This window comes from Notothenia coriiceps, unplaced genomic scaffold, assembly GCF_000735185.1.
Source record: "Notothenia coriiceps isolate Sejong01 unplaced genomic scaffold, NC01 NC01_scaffold00037244, whole genome shotgun sequence".
NCBI lineage: Eukaryota > Metazoa > Chordata > Actinopteri > Perciformes > Nototheniidae > Notothenia > Notothenia coriiceps.
Window position 1 is genome coordinate 9,811,666 of NW_011369945.1, and position 13,880 is coordinate 9,825,545.

The 13,880-nt window shown below is 40.9% G+C and overlaps 2 protein-coding genes across 2 annotated transcripts in view; both read right to left on the reverse strand.

Moving 5' to 3' along the window:
* LOC104965286 (phospholipid-transporting ATPase ID-like) overlaps positions 1-13,880 on the reverse strand; it is a 718,806-nt gene that overhangs the window by 459,774 nt on the left and 245,152 nt on the right. The window lies entirely within an intron of this gene.
* On the reverse strand, positions 7,505-12,832 carry chek1 (checkpoint kinase 1). The gene is made up of 14 exons (XM_010793495.1): positions 12,717-12,832; positions 12,417-12,482; positions 11,611-11,725; positions 10,609-10,717; positions 9,979-10,043; positions 9,832-9,901; positions 9,557-9,745; positions 9,293-9,397; positions 9,135-9,218; positions 8,976-9,054; positions 8,717-8,885; positions 8,420-8,551; positions 8,202-8,303; positions 7,505-7,990 (listed from the first exon to the last, which is right to left on the reverse strand). The coding sequence occupies exons 2-14, from the start codon at positions 12,479-12,481 to the stop codon at positions 7,895-7,897; spliced, it is 1,380 nt and encodes a 459-aa protein (XP_010791797.1). The 5' UTR covers position 12,482; positions 12,717-12,832; the 3' UTR covers positions 7,505-7,894.

The window sequence follows — 13,880 nt, forward strand, 5'->3', positions numbered from 1 at the left end:
CGAGGGGGGGGGTGCTAGTGGAGTAAACGGCGGATAAACTGTGGCGCGCTTACACTAATTGCGCAGCATAAGCGTATAATAGTGCGCTGCATTGGCGCTTCAGATGAGGNAAGTGTACTGAAACAAATACCAATAACTGTATTGCATTGTTTTCTTATGCCCAATTACTTCATACTGTCTAGTTCTCTTTTTCGTCCTGCATTTATTGTGCCCCCCTCAGAAAATAACTGGCCCCCCAGTGGCCCCCCCAGTCAAATTGGTCTAGAACCGCCACTGAGTATGCACATACACAGTACAATGGCAACTCACTTTTTATGAGAGGGATTTCATTAATGGAAAGGGTGTTAATGATATTGAGGACTTTTTTGAAAGAAGCTCTTTTGTTGGTTTGAGTACTGAATTGTTGTGACAGACTTTATAAATGATGTGTGTCCTCACAGCTGCATTCATAACATGTCATTCATATCTTAATGAGTTCATCCTATTTCTGCTCAGTTGGCCCTGACATCCCTCAGATAGACGTGACTCCGTACAGCATAACGGAGCGGGGGTATTCGGCCCTGGAGAGAGAGACTGTTTCTCTGCTGTGTCAAGCCCAGTCCAACCCGGCCAGTCAGTACGTCTGGTTCTACAACAACTCCCAGATCTACACCGGGCCGCAGTTAACCATCACCAAGATCCTCCGCATGCACACTGGCGACTACGCCTGCTTGGCACAGAACACTTACCTCAACACCCGCTCCAGAAAAACCATCAGCCTGACTGTCTACTGTGAGTGTGACCTCTGACCTCTCTATGCCATCAGCCCTCCTGGTCCTCTGAACCTCTCCACTCAATCCTAACCTGTGTTCTTCATGTTTGGTGCTTCAAATGGCAAGGAGTGTAAAAAAGACTGAGATCATATTTAGGATTTGACATTTATAGTACGAGACTAAGAGAACACAAACCCAGGATCTTAATTGCCTTTGGTTTTCCTTTTCATTAACACTGAATCACCTACTCAAACATAACTCTCTAATAATTTCACCTTCAACAAAACTTTCCTGTTTTCAGTGAAACGCAAAAACCTCCTTTCCTTCCTCTGTTTTAAACATCCAGGCTTCATTCAATTCATTCCCTCTCACATCTCAAGCTCCTTATACTTCAAAACAGACACAAAAACTTGTAAATCCACGTGCATTCAGACACTTACACACAAACACACAAAGCAGAGTGTGGAAGTGCTGCAGACCCAATCTTCTGTTCGGCCTTCAGGGAAGATGATGGGACTCTCTGGCAGGTACCTCACAGTGATGTCACAGCAATGGCTGATTGGCTTGAAGGCCAATTATTGTCATTCTGCTCTATTGCTTTCTGTTGCTGAGTTAAAAACGTTTCTGCTAGACACCCAAATCGTGAGTCTGACACAAAACAATGCATCACCCAAGAGCGATGGAGAACATTCCCTTTACACACACATCTTTCACATTAGAAAGTGTTACCCAAAAAGAGATGATTCAGACCCAACACCCTGAAAACAGTAGCCCGGCGCACACTTTGCCTTGTTACGCTCTCTATCTTATCCCCGCAGACCCCCCCGATGGCTCCCCGTCCTGCTCTGTGGAGCCGGCTCTGAATCACACCTCTCTGAGGCTGCTCTGCTCCTGGCCCGGGGGATTTCCCTCTCCATCCCTACACTGGACCGGACAGCTGAAACAGTTGGGACAAAACGAGGTCGACACTGAGCAGCAAACACATCCAGTGACCAACACTGCCATCTTGCTGCCGACTGAAGGCCTGGCTTCCAACAACAGCTTGTTTACTTGCATGGGCTCCCACCTGGCACTCAAACAACCAACAGAATGCAGCACACGCACATGTAAGAAAAATAAAGACAAGTGTGTTCACTGTTCTCCTCTCACATCTTACTTTACATTCTCCTCCACCTCAACCAGATATTCCCACAGCAGAGCCGGTGTGCTTTGCATATGTGATAAACAGCAAACAGTTGATGCTGTCCTGCTCCTGGGATGGAGGCGCCCCTAAAGCCTTGGTGTGGTGGGAAGGCCCGGGCGAACAGGGCAAAGGCGGTCAGGAAAACTCCAACATCTTGATGCTTCGCTACGGCACTGCCCGCAACGGGAAACCCTACACCTGCTACGCTAAGCATCCACTTCTGCTCCAAACCAAAACCTGCAGGCTCACACTGGGTCAGTGCACATTGTCAGCAACACTATTATGCTTATAACACGTGATATGGTTTATTCATTCATTTTTGTATTCACTTGTCACCTCCAGAGGCTCCTCAATTGCTGACGCGGAGCAGAGTTGTTTCTGTGTATGAAGGGAGCGATGTTCAGCTCACCTGCAACCTCAGAGAAAACTACCTTCCTGTCAGTGAAATCACCTGGTTCAACAATCAGGGTGTGGATGTCCGAGACACCTCCAAGTATGCTCTGCTGCGAACATCTGCATGGGCCAATCTGACTGTGAGGGACACGAAACAGACTCAAGACAGCGGCGAGTACAGGTGCACCACCTCCAACGCGGTGGGAGGAACAGATATCAACGTCACTTTAGTGGTTAAAAGTATGTTTCATTTTTAACCTACATAAGATGTCTTACAGCCATTGCTTTCTGAAGGAATAGTTTTTACATTTTGGGAAGTATAATTGCTTTTTAGTGAGTGCTAGATAAGAAGATAGATGCCTCTGAAGTCTTTTCAGGAAATATGAGGTTATATCAAGCAGTTAGCTTAGCTTAGCACTCGCTCAACTAAAGCAAGGCCTTTAGCCAGTGAACTACTGATGAGAGGAGTTATTTGGATCAAAATAACATTTGCAAACAACTGACTTGAATCACTTACTCAGTGACAGGAACAACAATACTAAAAAACCAGGCACAACAGCAAGCATTGTGTACAAAACCAAAATGTTACCTTTAACTGTTAAAGATTAAAGGGGACCTATCATGCAAAATGCGCGTCAGAAAAGGGGTGCTCCGCCTATATGGGCAACTCTCCCCCTATCAGGGGAATGGGGGGTTGGGCCACGGCCACGGCCATTGCCACTCGAAAGCGCTGGAGACGCTGTAGTACATATGCCAGGCCTGTAAGTGGCGCTGTAGTCTGCCACAAAAGCAGCGAAAAAGGCTCACAGAATCAGCCCTTGCAAAAACAGGGCTGGAAAGAGCAAATAGAGCGAAATGAGGCATGGCTAAAATGCAGGATCTGTTTGGTATTTTGAAAAAAAAATTCACAGACATGTTTTATATAGGTATGGCCCTACAATATATTATTCAAATATAGCATGATAGGTTACATTACATTACATTACATTGCATTTAGCTGACGCTTTTATCCAAAGCGACTTACAATAAGTGCATTCGACCAGGAAGATACAACCTTGAAGAAAACAGAATCCTATAAGTACATCAGGTTTCATAGAGCCAAACATTTCAAGTGCTACTCAACTGGCTTTAGATAAGCCAGCCCTTTATTAGTATATAAGTGCTTTGATAGTAATTTAATCGCTCGAAGTGGAGTCTAAAGAGATGAGTTTTCTGAAGGAAAAGGTCCACTTTAACTTGTGGTCATACGGTAGTTTACATAGTATTTTTTGGTTGTGTTTTGTCTCTTAATCAGGGCACCCTATGCCACCCAATGTGACCCTGGTCAGCGTGATGTACAACAGCAAACAGCGTAACGAGGTGGAGCTGGAGTGGCAGCTAGAGGACGAAGAACCAGGAGGTTGGACAGGTTTTATCCTGCAGCACGTATGGGTGTCAGAGAGACCAGGAAGGAGAAGCAGCAACAACGATTCAAAGGAGGAGGCGGAGGAGAGGATCGGCCCACCAGTCTGGTACCAGAACATCATCCAGGACCCAGAAGTCAGGAGTCACACAGTCGGGCGACTGACACCGACCGTTACCTACCAGTTCCGCATCACACCTGTCAACCACCGCACCATCGGACACCCTTCTGCAGCAAAGACCCCAGGTATAGTAAGTGAACAGGAAAAAGACGGGATTAGGGACTTTTTGGCAGAGAACTGAGCACAGTTAGGGGTTTGAGTTAGGGATGTGTTAAAAAATAGATGATTAAAGAGTGTGCAAAGGCAGGAGAAACAAGTAATAAAGTGATGTTTTTTTTAAAGTTGACAGGTGAGTTAGCTGATTATTCAAACATATCTGAAACCGGTGTTCTGCTGTTATTTTTTTTTGTTACGATGAATTTGATGACAGTCTAACATTTTTGTTTCTCTCTTTTTTGTTATCCACTTAGGTGAAAGACTCATACACAAACTAAAAAAAAATACAAACAATATCACACACCTAACAACACCTTCCACTCACTTCCTGTTTACCTCCTTCCCTGCCCTGTTTCCTCTGTGTGCTTCTCCTTGTAAAGTCTTTGTGTGAGTGTATAAAAGGTTATGACCTAGCCAGGTAATTCTTTAGGAAGTAGATAGGCTTGTATGTCAGTGTAGAATAGGTCAGTGGTTTGTAACCCCTGTCAGGTTAATGTATAAGGTTATTTACAGGGTTGACTTTAAAGTAAGCCTATAAAACTTCTTCTGAACGTTCAAGTTGTCCTTAAGTTACATGGGATAACAGTAAGTGGTTAACAAAAAGCAATCAAAATCTACCTAAAATGGGCTAACATTAGCCATCATAAGCTACTGGTCATACCAAACCAAATACAGCTGCTGCAGCAAAACCACAAACTGAGCACGGGTTCATTTTGTAGATTATTGATTTAACCTTTTATTTGTAAGAGGAAAAATTCCAAACGATGCTGTACAAAAACGCTGACATGGGTTTAGAATCACTAAAGGGAGTTAAAACATAACAGGACAATGTTAGATATTTATCAGGTAGAGGAACTGTGTGTGTTTTGTCAGAGGTTTATTATTTTGCAATGTGTAACTGTATTGTGTTGCAGCGGAGCCGAGCTACAATGCTTACCCTGCTGTGATTGGAGCAGCTATAGGCGGGATGTTCATTGCAGCCTTGATCACAGTGCTGCTACTTGTGTTCATAATCCGCAACCGCAACAACAATCCTCGTGAGTCACAAACAAAAGCACAAACATGATGATGAATTGAATTATGAGTCACTGTCCCATTATGTTGCATTAATGGACTGTGTTTCTTCTCCCAGGACTACATGACTTGCTGTTTGGTTCGTGAGTATCTTTATTTCTGTCAAGCAGCAATGAAAAATGTAGTTTGTAATGATGTTGATAGCTAATTTGTCCAGAATTGCCATTCAAAAAGTAATCATTTTGGTATTTGTAGGCAGCACAGCCAGTCAAGGGAAAACATTAACTTCCCAGAGGATGAAGTGGTACGCGGGTCGGAGGGAGATATCGAAGATATTGGTGGACCATCTAACCTAGGTGAGAAGAACCCCTTAAACACTTTAACCTGGTACTATTTACAGTACCTTTCAGGGTTACTACACTGCTTTTCTGGTGTCTTTAATTCTGGACATGTTTTGTGAAACTTAAAACCCATATTTTTCTGTGGTATCATCATGTTGCCTCCCTGTCTTTGCAATAACCGTACAAATGTACTTACTTTACTTATGTATTTTCCTCTACAGATTTTAACCAATTATTTCAAATAATGCACACATGTAGTTTAGCTCTCCTCCTCTATGTTGATGAACTTTAACCAATTGTGTTATCAAATAATGCACAAAGCAGTTTTACCATAGGCAGAGCATACAGTCACACAGAGCTACAGCAGCCTCTTGTGACGTTTGTCAATTTGTGAAGCACTTTGAGCTGCACCTGCTGTATGGAAAGTGCTATAAAGACAGCTCTACTATTAACACACCAAAACCACATTAGCTTTCCTGCTTAAGTCTACTTACTCAACTTAAAAACAAACAAACGTATCGTCATGCTCCACATTCAGGAGGGAAATGTACAATGCTAATGTCAGTTTTCAAGCTAGTTAGCAAACGAGCTGCTCTGCTGCTCACATTAGACAGAATGTAAACCTACCTGCAAAGGTCCCTTTGGTCCGACTAGATGCTGGTGTTGTCTTTCCTATAATAACAACCATAAACGTTATAATAAAACGCATGGGAAGTTATTTTTCCCTCCTGCCGGCCGGGCTGCTGTCCAATCACACACACACACACACACACACACACACACACACACACACACACACACACACACACACACACACACACACACACACACACACACACACACACACACACACGCATTTTATTGATATATATCAATATTGTGAATATATTAAACTATATGGTCTTAGACTTTGGATATCCCAAAATGTGTCTTTACTGGTCTTAAAGGCTGCATTACAGTAAGTATTTAATTAATTAAGTTTTAGTTTGTCTTTAACCATTTAAGGATACCCACATTGCTGATTATTATCAAAGATCTCAACAAATATTGTTTTAAGGCACCTTAGTAAACCCTCAAAATATCATAACAACATTGAGAGATATTTGATGTAATCCCTATCACCCAGCCCTATTTCTATAATAATTAATTGTATATATAATTAACATATCTGTTCTGTTCACATATCTGTAGATATGAACATTCACCAGATCCTAGTTTAACTCACATTATTTTTGTTATTTCTATTAATACTGCTAATACATGTTTATTCTTATTTTACTGTTATTGTTATTATGTGTAGGCTATATCTGGGTTTCTTTATCTTTCTGTGCTGGTATGACACATGGAAGGTCCAAAACAAAGGTCCATCATATTTTATTGAAAGCCATCTTTGCTAATAAAATATAAATCTTTGTTAATTGCACATGTTTCAAAGTATTTAAATCCTGATGATAAACCTTTGTGTTGGTGTTTTGCAGGTCCCACCATGCCTTTACCCCGCGCAGCTTCACCCCTCGCCCCCAGCTTCACCCCTTCCCCCACCCCTGGAGAAGACAATGAGCCCGTCAGCGTCACCATCACCGTCAAAGCTACGGGCTCATAATCCTACCAGGAAATCACTCACTTGATTGTAATTGAACCTGGAATGGATAGTTTTTTGTAGACAGTTTGTAATGTACTGTATGTACAGCCTGTGACTAACATCTCAACTTAACTACAACAGTTCTCCTAATGTCACACAATGATTCAGCATGGACATAACGATGCATTGATTTTTAAATTAAACTATATGAATGTAAACTGGTCAGCCAACTGGAATGTTTTTTAATATTACAATTTAAAGTGTTATATAGGTTTTGGTGCATGTAAATGGACTTCAAAGGCTTATAAAAAGGCCACGCCTGTGACGCTGACATCACTATGTAACACTCGCCTTTCTATTGGCTAGCGCTCCAATGTGATAGGCTACGGGACATCTCTAAGCTGTTGACCAATCAAAGCAGACTGGGCTCTGGTTTCAGACAGAGGGTAAAAGGGGTGCTGCAGCACAGGCAGCATGAGACAAATAAAGAGCTTTTTGAACATTAAAGCATGGAGACATGTCACAGTGGAGGCACAAAATACAAATATGAACCTGAAAAATAGAACATGTCCTCTTTAATACAAAGAGGCATATATCCATGCACACGGAACATTGGAATCATCTTAAATTGTTTATAAATGATTTATTTTTAGTAATTTTAGTTTTTATTATGGGCATACAATGTTTTTTTAATAACTTATTCAATACTTTTGACTGTATCATGTCAAACATAATGACAACACATAACAAACATGCTTCTATCTCACTGTCCCCCTTTGACAATCTTTACGTTCCAACACTAAGAACAACAACGAACTCCTTGAAGAAAAGAACACAGGAGCTAAAACACACACACATATATACTTGACGCAAACAACAGACAAATAAAATATCAATAGAACAGCTAAATATATACATGTTGTCCCTCCGTGTGAATCTGTAGAGGTTGTTCATGTGAGGGGGGGTAAGTTCTTCTGAATGCTGATGATGTCTCCGAGCTTCTGTTTTATTTTCACAAAGAGACGCTTGAACTCCAGACCGTCACCCTGGAAACACAAACACACATCAACATCTAAATAAAACTCAAACTCACACAATTAGCTAAATAAAAGATTGGATATTGGTAACAATTCACAAGAAAATGTTTGCTTTTCTCACAAAACAAGATGTTGGTTCTTCACTTCCATATATCTCTACTGCTACTATTTTGTTCATCTTAAGAACACTGTATAAAAGTGTTGAAATGCTAAAACTCACCTTAGACAGTCTGAAGTCCAGCAGCACTTTCCGATTCATCTCCAACAAGTGGACTTTGAAGATGAGTTTGTTATTACGTTTGTCCAGCGTGCTCACCGTCACCTGAAAGGCAAAGAGGGGTTTATTAAACTCTACTGCATTATGGCTGTAAGCTGGTAGCCTGGCTGGGCGCTGCAGCAGTTGTATTTCACCTCTGTAAAGTTTAAACTCATATGTACCTGTTTGCTGCAGGTGAGTTTGAAGACAAGTGACAGGCTGTCACAAGCGTCTTTCAGGGCAGATAAGGAGACGTCGGCATTCACAGTGGTGAAGAAACGTGTCATTCTCCGCACTAATCTCTGCCAAGAGGACTGCAAACAGAATGGAAATGCAAGTTACATTCATTCGTCAATGCAGCATTTGAAGGCTGCATTTCATAAAACATACATTTGCTTTGTATAGAAGAACAGGATAAAAACATACAATGTGAGACACTTCACATTAATAAATGACTAATTGGGGTTAAACTGAATTACCTGACTGGCTCCCGGTGTGCCCATCAGCTGGCTCCCCAGCAACATGTGCTCGGGTTTGGTCGGCTGAGAGAAGCTGACCTGGTCGTTGCTTTGGTCGATTATCAACATGGCTTCCCAGCCTTCTGCTGCAAAATCAGGCTGAGAGCTGGAAAACTGCATCCTGTCATCACTGCATGGGGAGAAGAGTGGTTTTAAGATTACAGGCACACAAATAAATACACCCTTTTGAGTTGAAATAAGGAAAACACAAAGCTCTGACCTGTTGGTCCGGGATACGCCTCCCGCATCTGATCGATGGCGTTTGTTTCCTCCTGAGCCCAGAGATGTTTGCTTCACACCTGCAGAGATACACATTCAGACATCAGTACAGCGAACGTTAAAAGAAAAGTTACTTCATTGTACTTATATTGAGACTTGCCTTGAGTAAACCAGCGGTCTTTCTTTATGTCTGCGATGGTGATGCGAGCATCTGGACTCGCCAGCAGTAACTTGGACAACAAACCTGAAGAGAGATGCTGAATGTGAAATAGATACAGCTTTTTAAAACTATTTATACATTTAAACTTTGGCACTTACTAAGAGGCATTGGTTTTATTTTCTTCCAAGGAGGTAGGTAAGTTTTCTTTTGAAGCCAGTCTGAATACTCTTGACAGCTCTCAGTGGGCTGGTCCCACGGCAGCTCTGAAAAACGAGACGGTGACTAAAAAGTTTCACCACACAGCCTAACTATTGCATAAGCATGTGTTGGAGCTATTCATTTATTTACATTATTTAATAGTTAAATCTTTATTTTCTTTGTACATTTATCATTATTCAGTCAAATTAATTTTAGTCAATTACCTCCAGCTAGCATAGCAGTGAGGACAATTCCACAAGCCCAGACATCTAAAGGCTGAGCTTTGTACTCTTTCTGGCCGAGAAGCTCCGGAGCCACGTAAGGAAGAGTCCCACAGAGTCGACTCAGAAGACGCTCTCGTCCTTTGAAACGAAACATGGTGGCCAGCCCAAAGTCCGTCAGCTTCAGGTTATCTAAAAGGGTCAGGAGAACAGCAGATAATGTTTGTTATAAATGCAAATCAAAGTAATGTTTTTCTACAAATTAACACAACTCTCACCTTTGTCATCCAGCAAGATGTTCTCTGGCTTTATGTCTCTGTGGGTGATCCCACAACCGTGGAGGTAATGCTGAAAATGTGTGCAAAATCATGAGAGTTTAAAACGGTCAACAGGTCATATCCACACACAGATTTGTATTCACTCACCACGGCTGCTACTAGCTGCTGGAAAAACCTATGAGCATCTTCCTCCGCCATCCCAACATCAGGCTCTAAAGTAAAAAGGAAGCAAACATTGTAAGACCCTGAAAGATTGACCACAATCACGATCAGGCAGATATCGAGTCATACACTGCCAATACAGTATGTAGTTATTCCTATTGGGCTATGCAATACACATTTATTAGGAGGGCAGAACACAGAGGGGGAAACCGATGTGTAAATATGTTTTCATCCAGCTGTGAATTTAAAAATTCAAATTAAATTAATTAAAAAATAAATACATTTAAAAAAAGACAAATAATACATAAAAAAAACAATAATACTAATTAGCTGTTACAACAGGCTTTGGATGAATTAAAAAGTGCCATTTCATCGCAATTCCCTTCTAAAAATGCATATCCTTATTTTATTAAGTGAGACTATTTGTCATATTTTTATAATCATTATACATGTAAATTAAACCCAGTAAAGGTTTGAAATGTTTCATTTTGGGTCTAATACTGAATACTTTCAACTCTTGGCATGATGATTAAACACAACGTCGTATATTGGTGACTTTAACTTGACTATTAACTGTAACTGTGTAGCGGTGTGTTAAAACCATTTCAGTCTCACCGATGCGGTCGAACAGCTCTCCTCCGGTGCAGTACTCCAGGAAGAGATACATGGTCGGGCCTTCCTTCCGATGGCCAAAAAAACGTACAATGTTGGCGTGGTCGAGCATCTACCAAAACATCAACAAATGCAACTTACTTTTTTTTTTTTATATAAACAGTTTATAAGGTTGCAGCTTTTTCCCGTTTCCACAGAATTGCCTGGCTAGACAACCACTTGGGTCCATGTCTACTTCCTGTCAGCTGAAGTCATTCGAGTAATTGCAACATGAAATCAACTGGGACACATTTAGTTTATGTTAACAACGGTGAAAGGGTCTATATGGTGCTGCAGGGATGACAAAAAAAACACCATTTATATAAAAACCTTTCTGAAAATTAGCTGATCAGATTTTGGCCACTTTGTGATGTCATAGATTTTTTGGCTTGTGTAACCATTAGCCAATCACCAACCAAGCTGCTGGGACTCCAAGCAGCTTCTACTGAAGCCTTCCGAGTAAATCGCCAGAACGCCGACACCTCCTCATCTCCACCGCTCCCATGTTTTCTTTTGTGTCTCTCTGCGTTTGTGCGCTGGGCTAATGCTAATAATGCTAATGCGAGGATAATAAAATGGCGGCTTCACAATTTTTTTGTTTTGTTTTACGGGGCGCGGTTTGCAATCCACCCAGCCAATCAGACATAGGAACCTTTTTCTCATTAACTAATTTTAGCTCCGGATTCATTTGGTGTGAAGTTATGCAACATTTCGGAACTAAAGTGGGAAAAGTACTGCGGTGTGAACGCGCCTATTGTGTTCTTTTTAACCAAATATCTCTCAGAGGGGCGTGGCTCCTTATTTTCATCTAAAGTAACAGACAGAGAATCAGCTCTTTTGAAACAGGGCTGAAACAGAAGGAATTATGGGATACTACAATGCACAATCTGTTTAGGAGACCTTTAATACTTTTTATTATCCTTCAAAACAGCATTCCACTAACTGTTCTTAAAGTCTATCACCTACCTTATGGATGCAGACCTCCTTCTTGACATTTTCAGCACACTCTTTGGCCTGAGAGGTGTCGATCACCTTCACTGCTACTGCCTCCTCTGTCTGTCTGTTCACCAGCAGCCTTACTCTGCAACAGAGACAAGATGGATCAGAGCACAAAAAAGGTGATGGCAAACACAGAAAAGGCCCCCTATATGTGCTTCATATTAGATTTCAACATGATATTGCATTAAAAGTGTTGACATATATTATTCAAGTCAAAAGAAATAGTGAAAGAGTAAGTGTTATGAAAACAGAAACAGTGTCCCCTGCAGATGAGTTACATTATGTAAGGTGACATTTCCAGCACAAGCAGGCTCTGCATTGACAAGCTAAACGTTGTCATTGTTGTAATACGTTTCTCAAAGTTTCCTGATTCAACAGTGTGTAAAAGTCTGAATATGTGTAAAAACCTGACAATATTTAATTAATAGACAAGACAGGGACGTTAATAATTAAAATAGGTTTTGTTGAATTGAATCGGAAGAATAGCTGTCAGAATTAAAGTGAATATTTATTTTTCTTTTGATGAAACCAACAGAAAGATTGCTTTGTGGTTTGCCAACTGCGACACATTAGGGAGAAGCTGCAGAAATATGCCTGTCTGATGATCTCTGTCATTTCTGACATGTCAATTTTGGTTCCTGTGGCATAGAAAAAGTCCATGTCATTTTCGTGTGAAACATGTTGTGTCTGTGTGTGACTGGAGATGCACTGCTAGAAAAAGGATAAAGTAAGACATGCTGTGAATGAAAATAAAGATAAAAGAGGAGCCTTACTCTCCATAGGCTCCTTCCCCCAGAGTCTGAACAAGGTCCCAGCCTTGCACAAACGGCACAGCCATGCTTAAAAACAGAAACAGTCACTTGCCATAGAAAACACACCGATGCACACTTATTTTACATGATATTATCTAAACATATCTCTCATTTTACTAACAGATATTGTGACTTCTTACGCATTGTCTGCAAACCGAACATTTGCCATTGAATACGTCAAACTGTTGCACTAAGCAAAACGAAACGAGTAAACAAGACTAAAAACAAGATGATGCTACTCTCAGTTATATAACCTTTTACCTGCACAGCCTGTAGCGTTTCCAAAATGTATTTGCAAAGATTAGACGGACTTCTCCATGTGTCTGTGGCAGGGACAACAGTGGATTCACCCAAAATTTGGCGCCTTGTTAATTTACTTGTGATAACTACGTCACATCCGGTACTCCTTCTTCTTCGTCTGAGCCACTCAGCTGCATTACCGCCTCTTGCTGTACTGTTCCGCAACAACGAAAAACACTCAATAAACTCTTGAAAAAGGCCAACATTCTTATTTTTTCATTTTTCTACTGTCCCTCATCTGATTATAATCAAAACTTGTTATCACGGTATTATTCATCATGCAACTGTGACTTATAAGTGAGCATAATTTGAAACGTAATAAATACTCATAACCACTAGGCTAAAAATGCACAGTGGTGTCAAGTAACGAAGTACATTTACTCAAGTACCATAGTGGGAACATGTTTCAAATGGGGGGTGCTGTGGGGATGACACCAGGGCTGGTTCTGACCAATTTGCTGCCCTAGGCAAGATTTTAGCTGGCAATGAAAAACCTCTACAAAAGACCAATAATCTACAAAAAGAGAAACGTATATGGTGGACAGCTTATATAAAAAGGCTTCAAATGTATTTAGTATTGCATGAACATGTTTTAATTGGGGGGTGGACTTCACATCCTCTAAGGGGGTCCGGGGGTGCCCCCCCGGGAAGATTGTTTTTAACATTTTAAAGTAAAATACTTCAATCTGGTGAACTTTGAGCGCCCAATTACTAGAGACTGATCTAGGGGATACAACTCTAAACACCCATGTGAAAAAGATCGGTTTGTATGTGAACATAACCAATAACCTACCATAGCTAATAACAAATAAATGTAGGCTTTATTTTTGTGGTTCATTCATATCTTATTTTATCAGTTAACATTTATTTATTTTTGCATATTTGTAAATCTCTCCAGTTTTAAACAATGTCCTATAGTATACATTGGAATGATTTCAAACCTGTTTTTATTTATCCAAATAATTATAAAGGTGTCCCTTTGAAATATTTGCTTACATAAATTGTGATCAAAACGTTTGAGACCCACTGAGATAACTTAGACTAAAGTGAAGTATCTAAACACTCAGAGTCTTTTACCTCACTGAGCCTCTCAGTCTGACAGGACAGAACTCTCCCTCCACATTA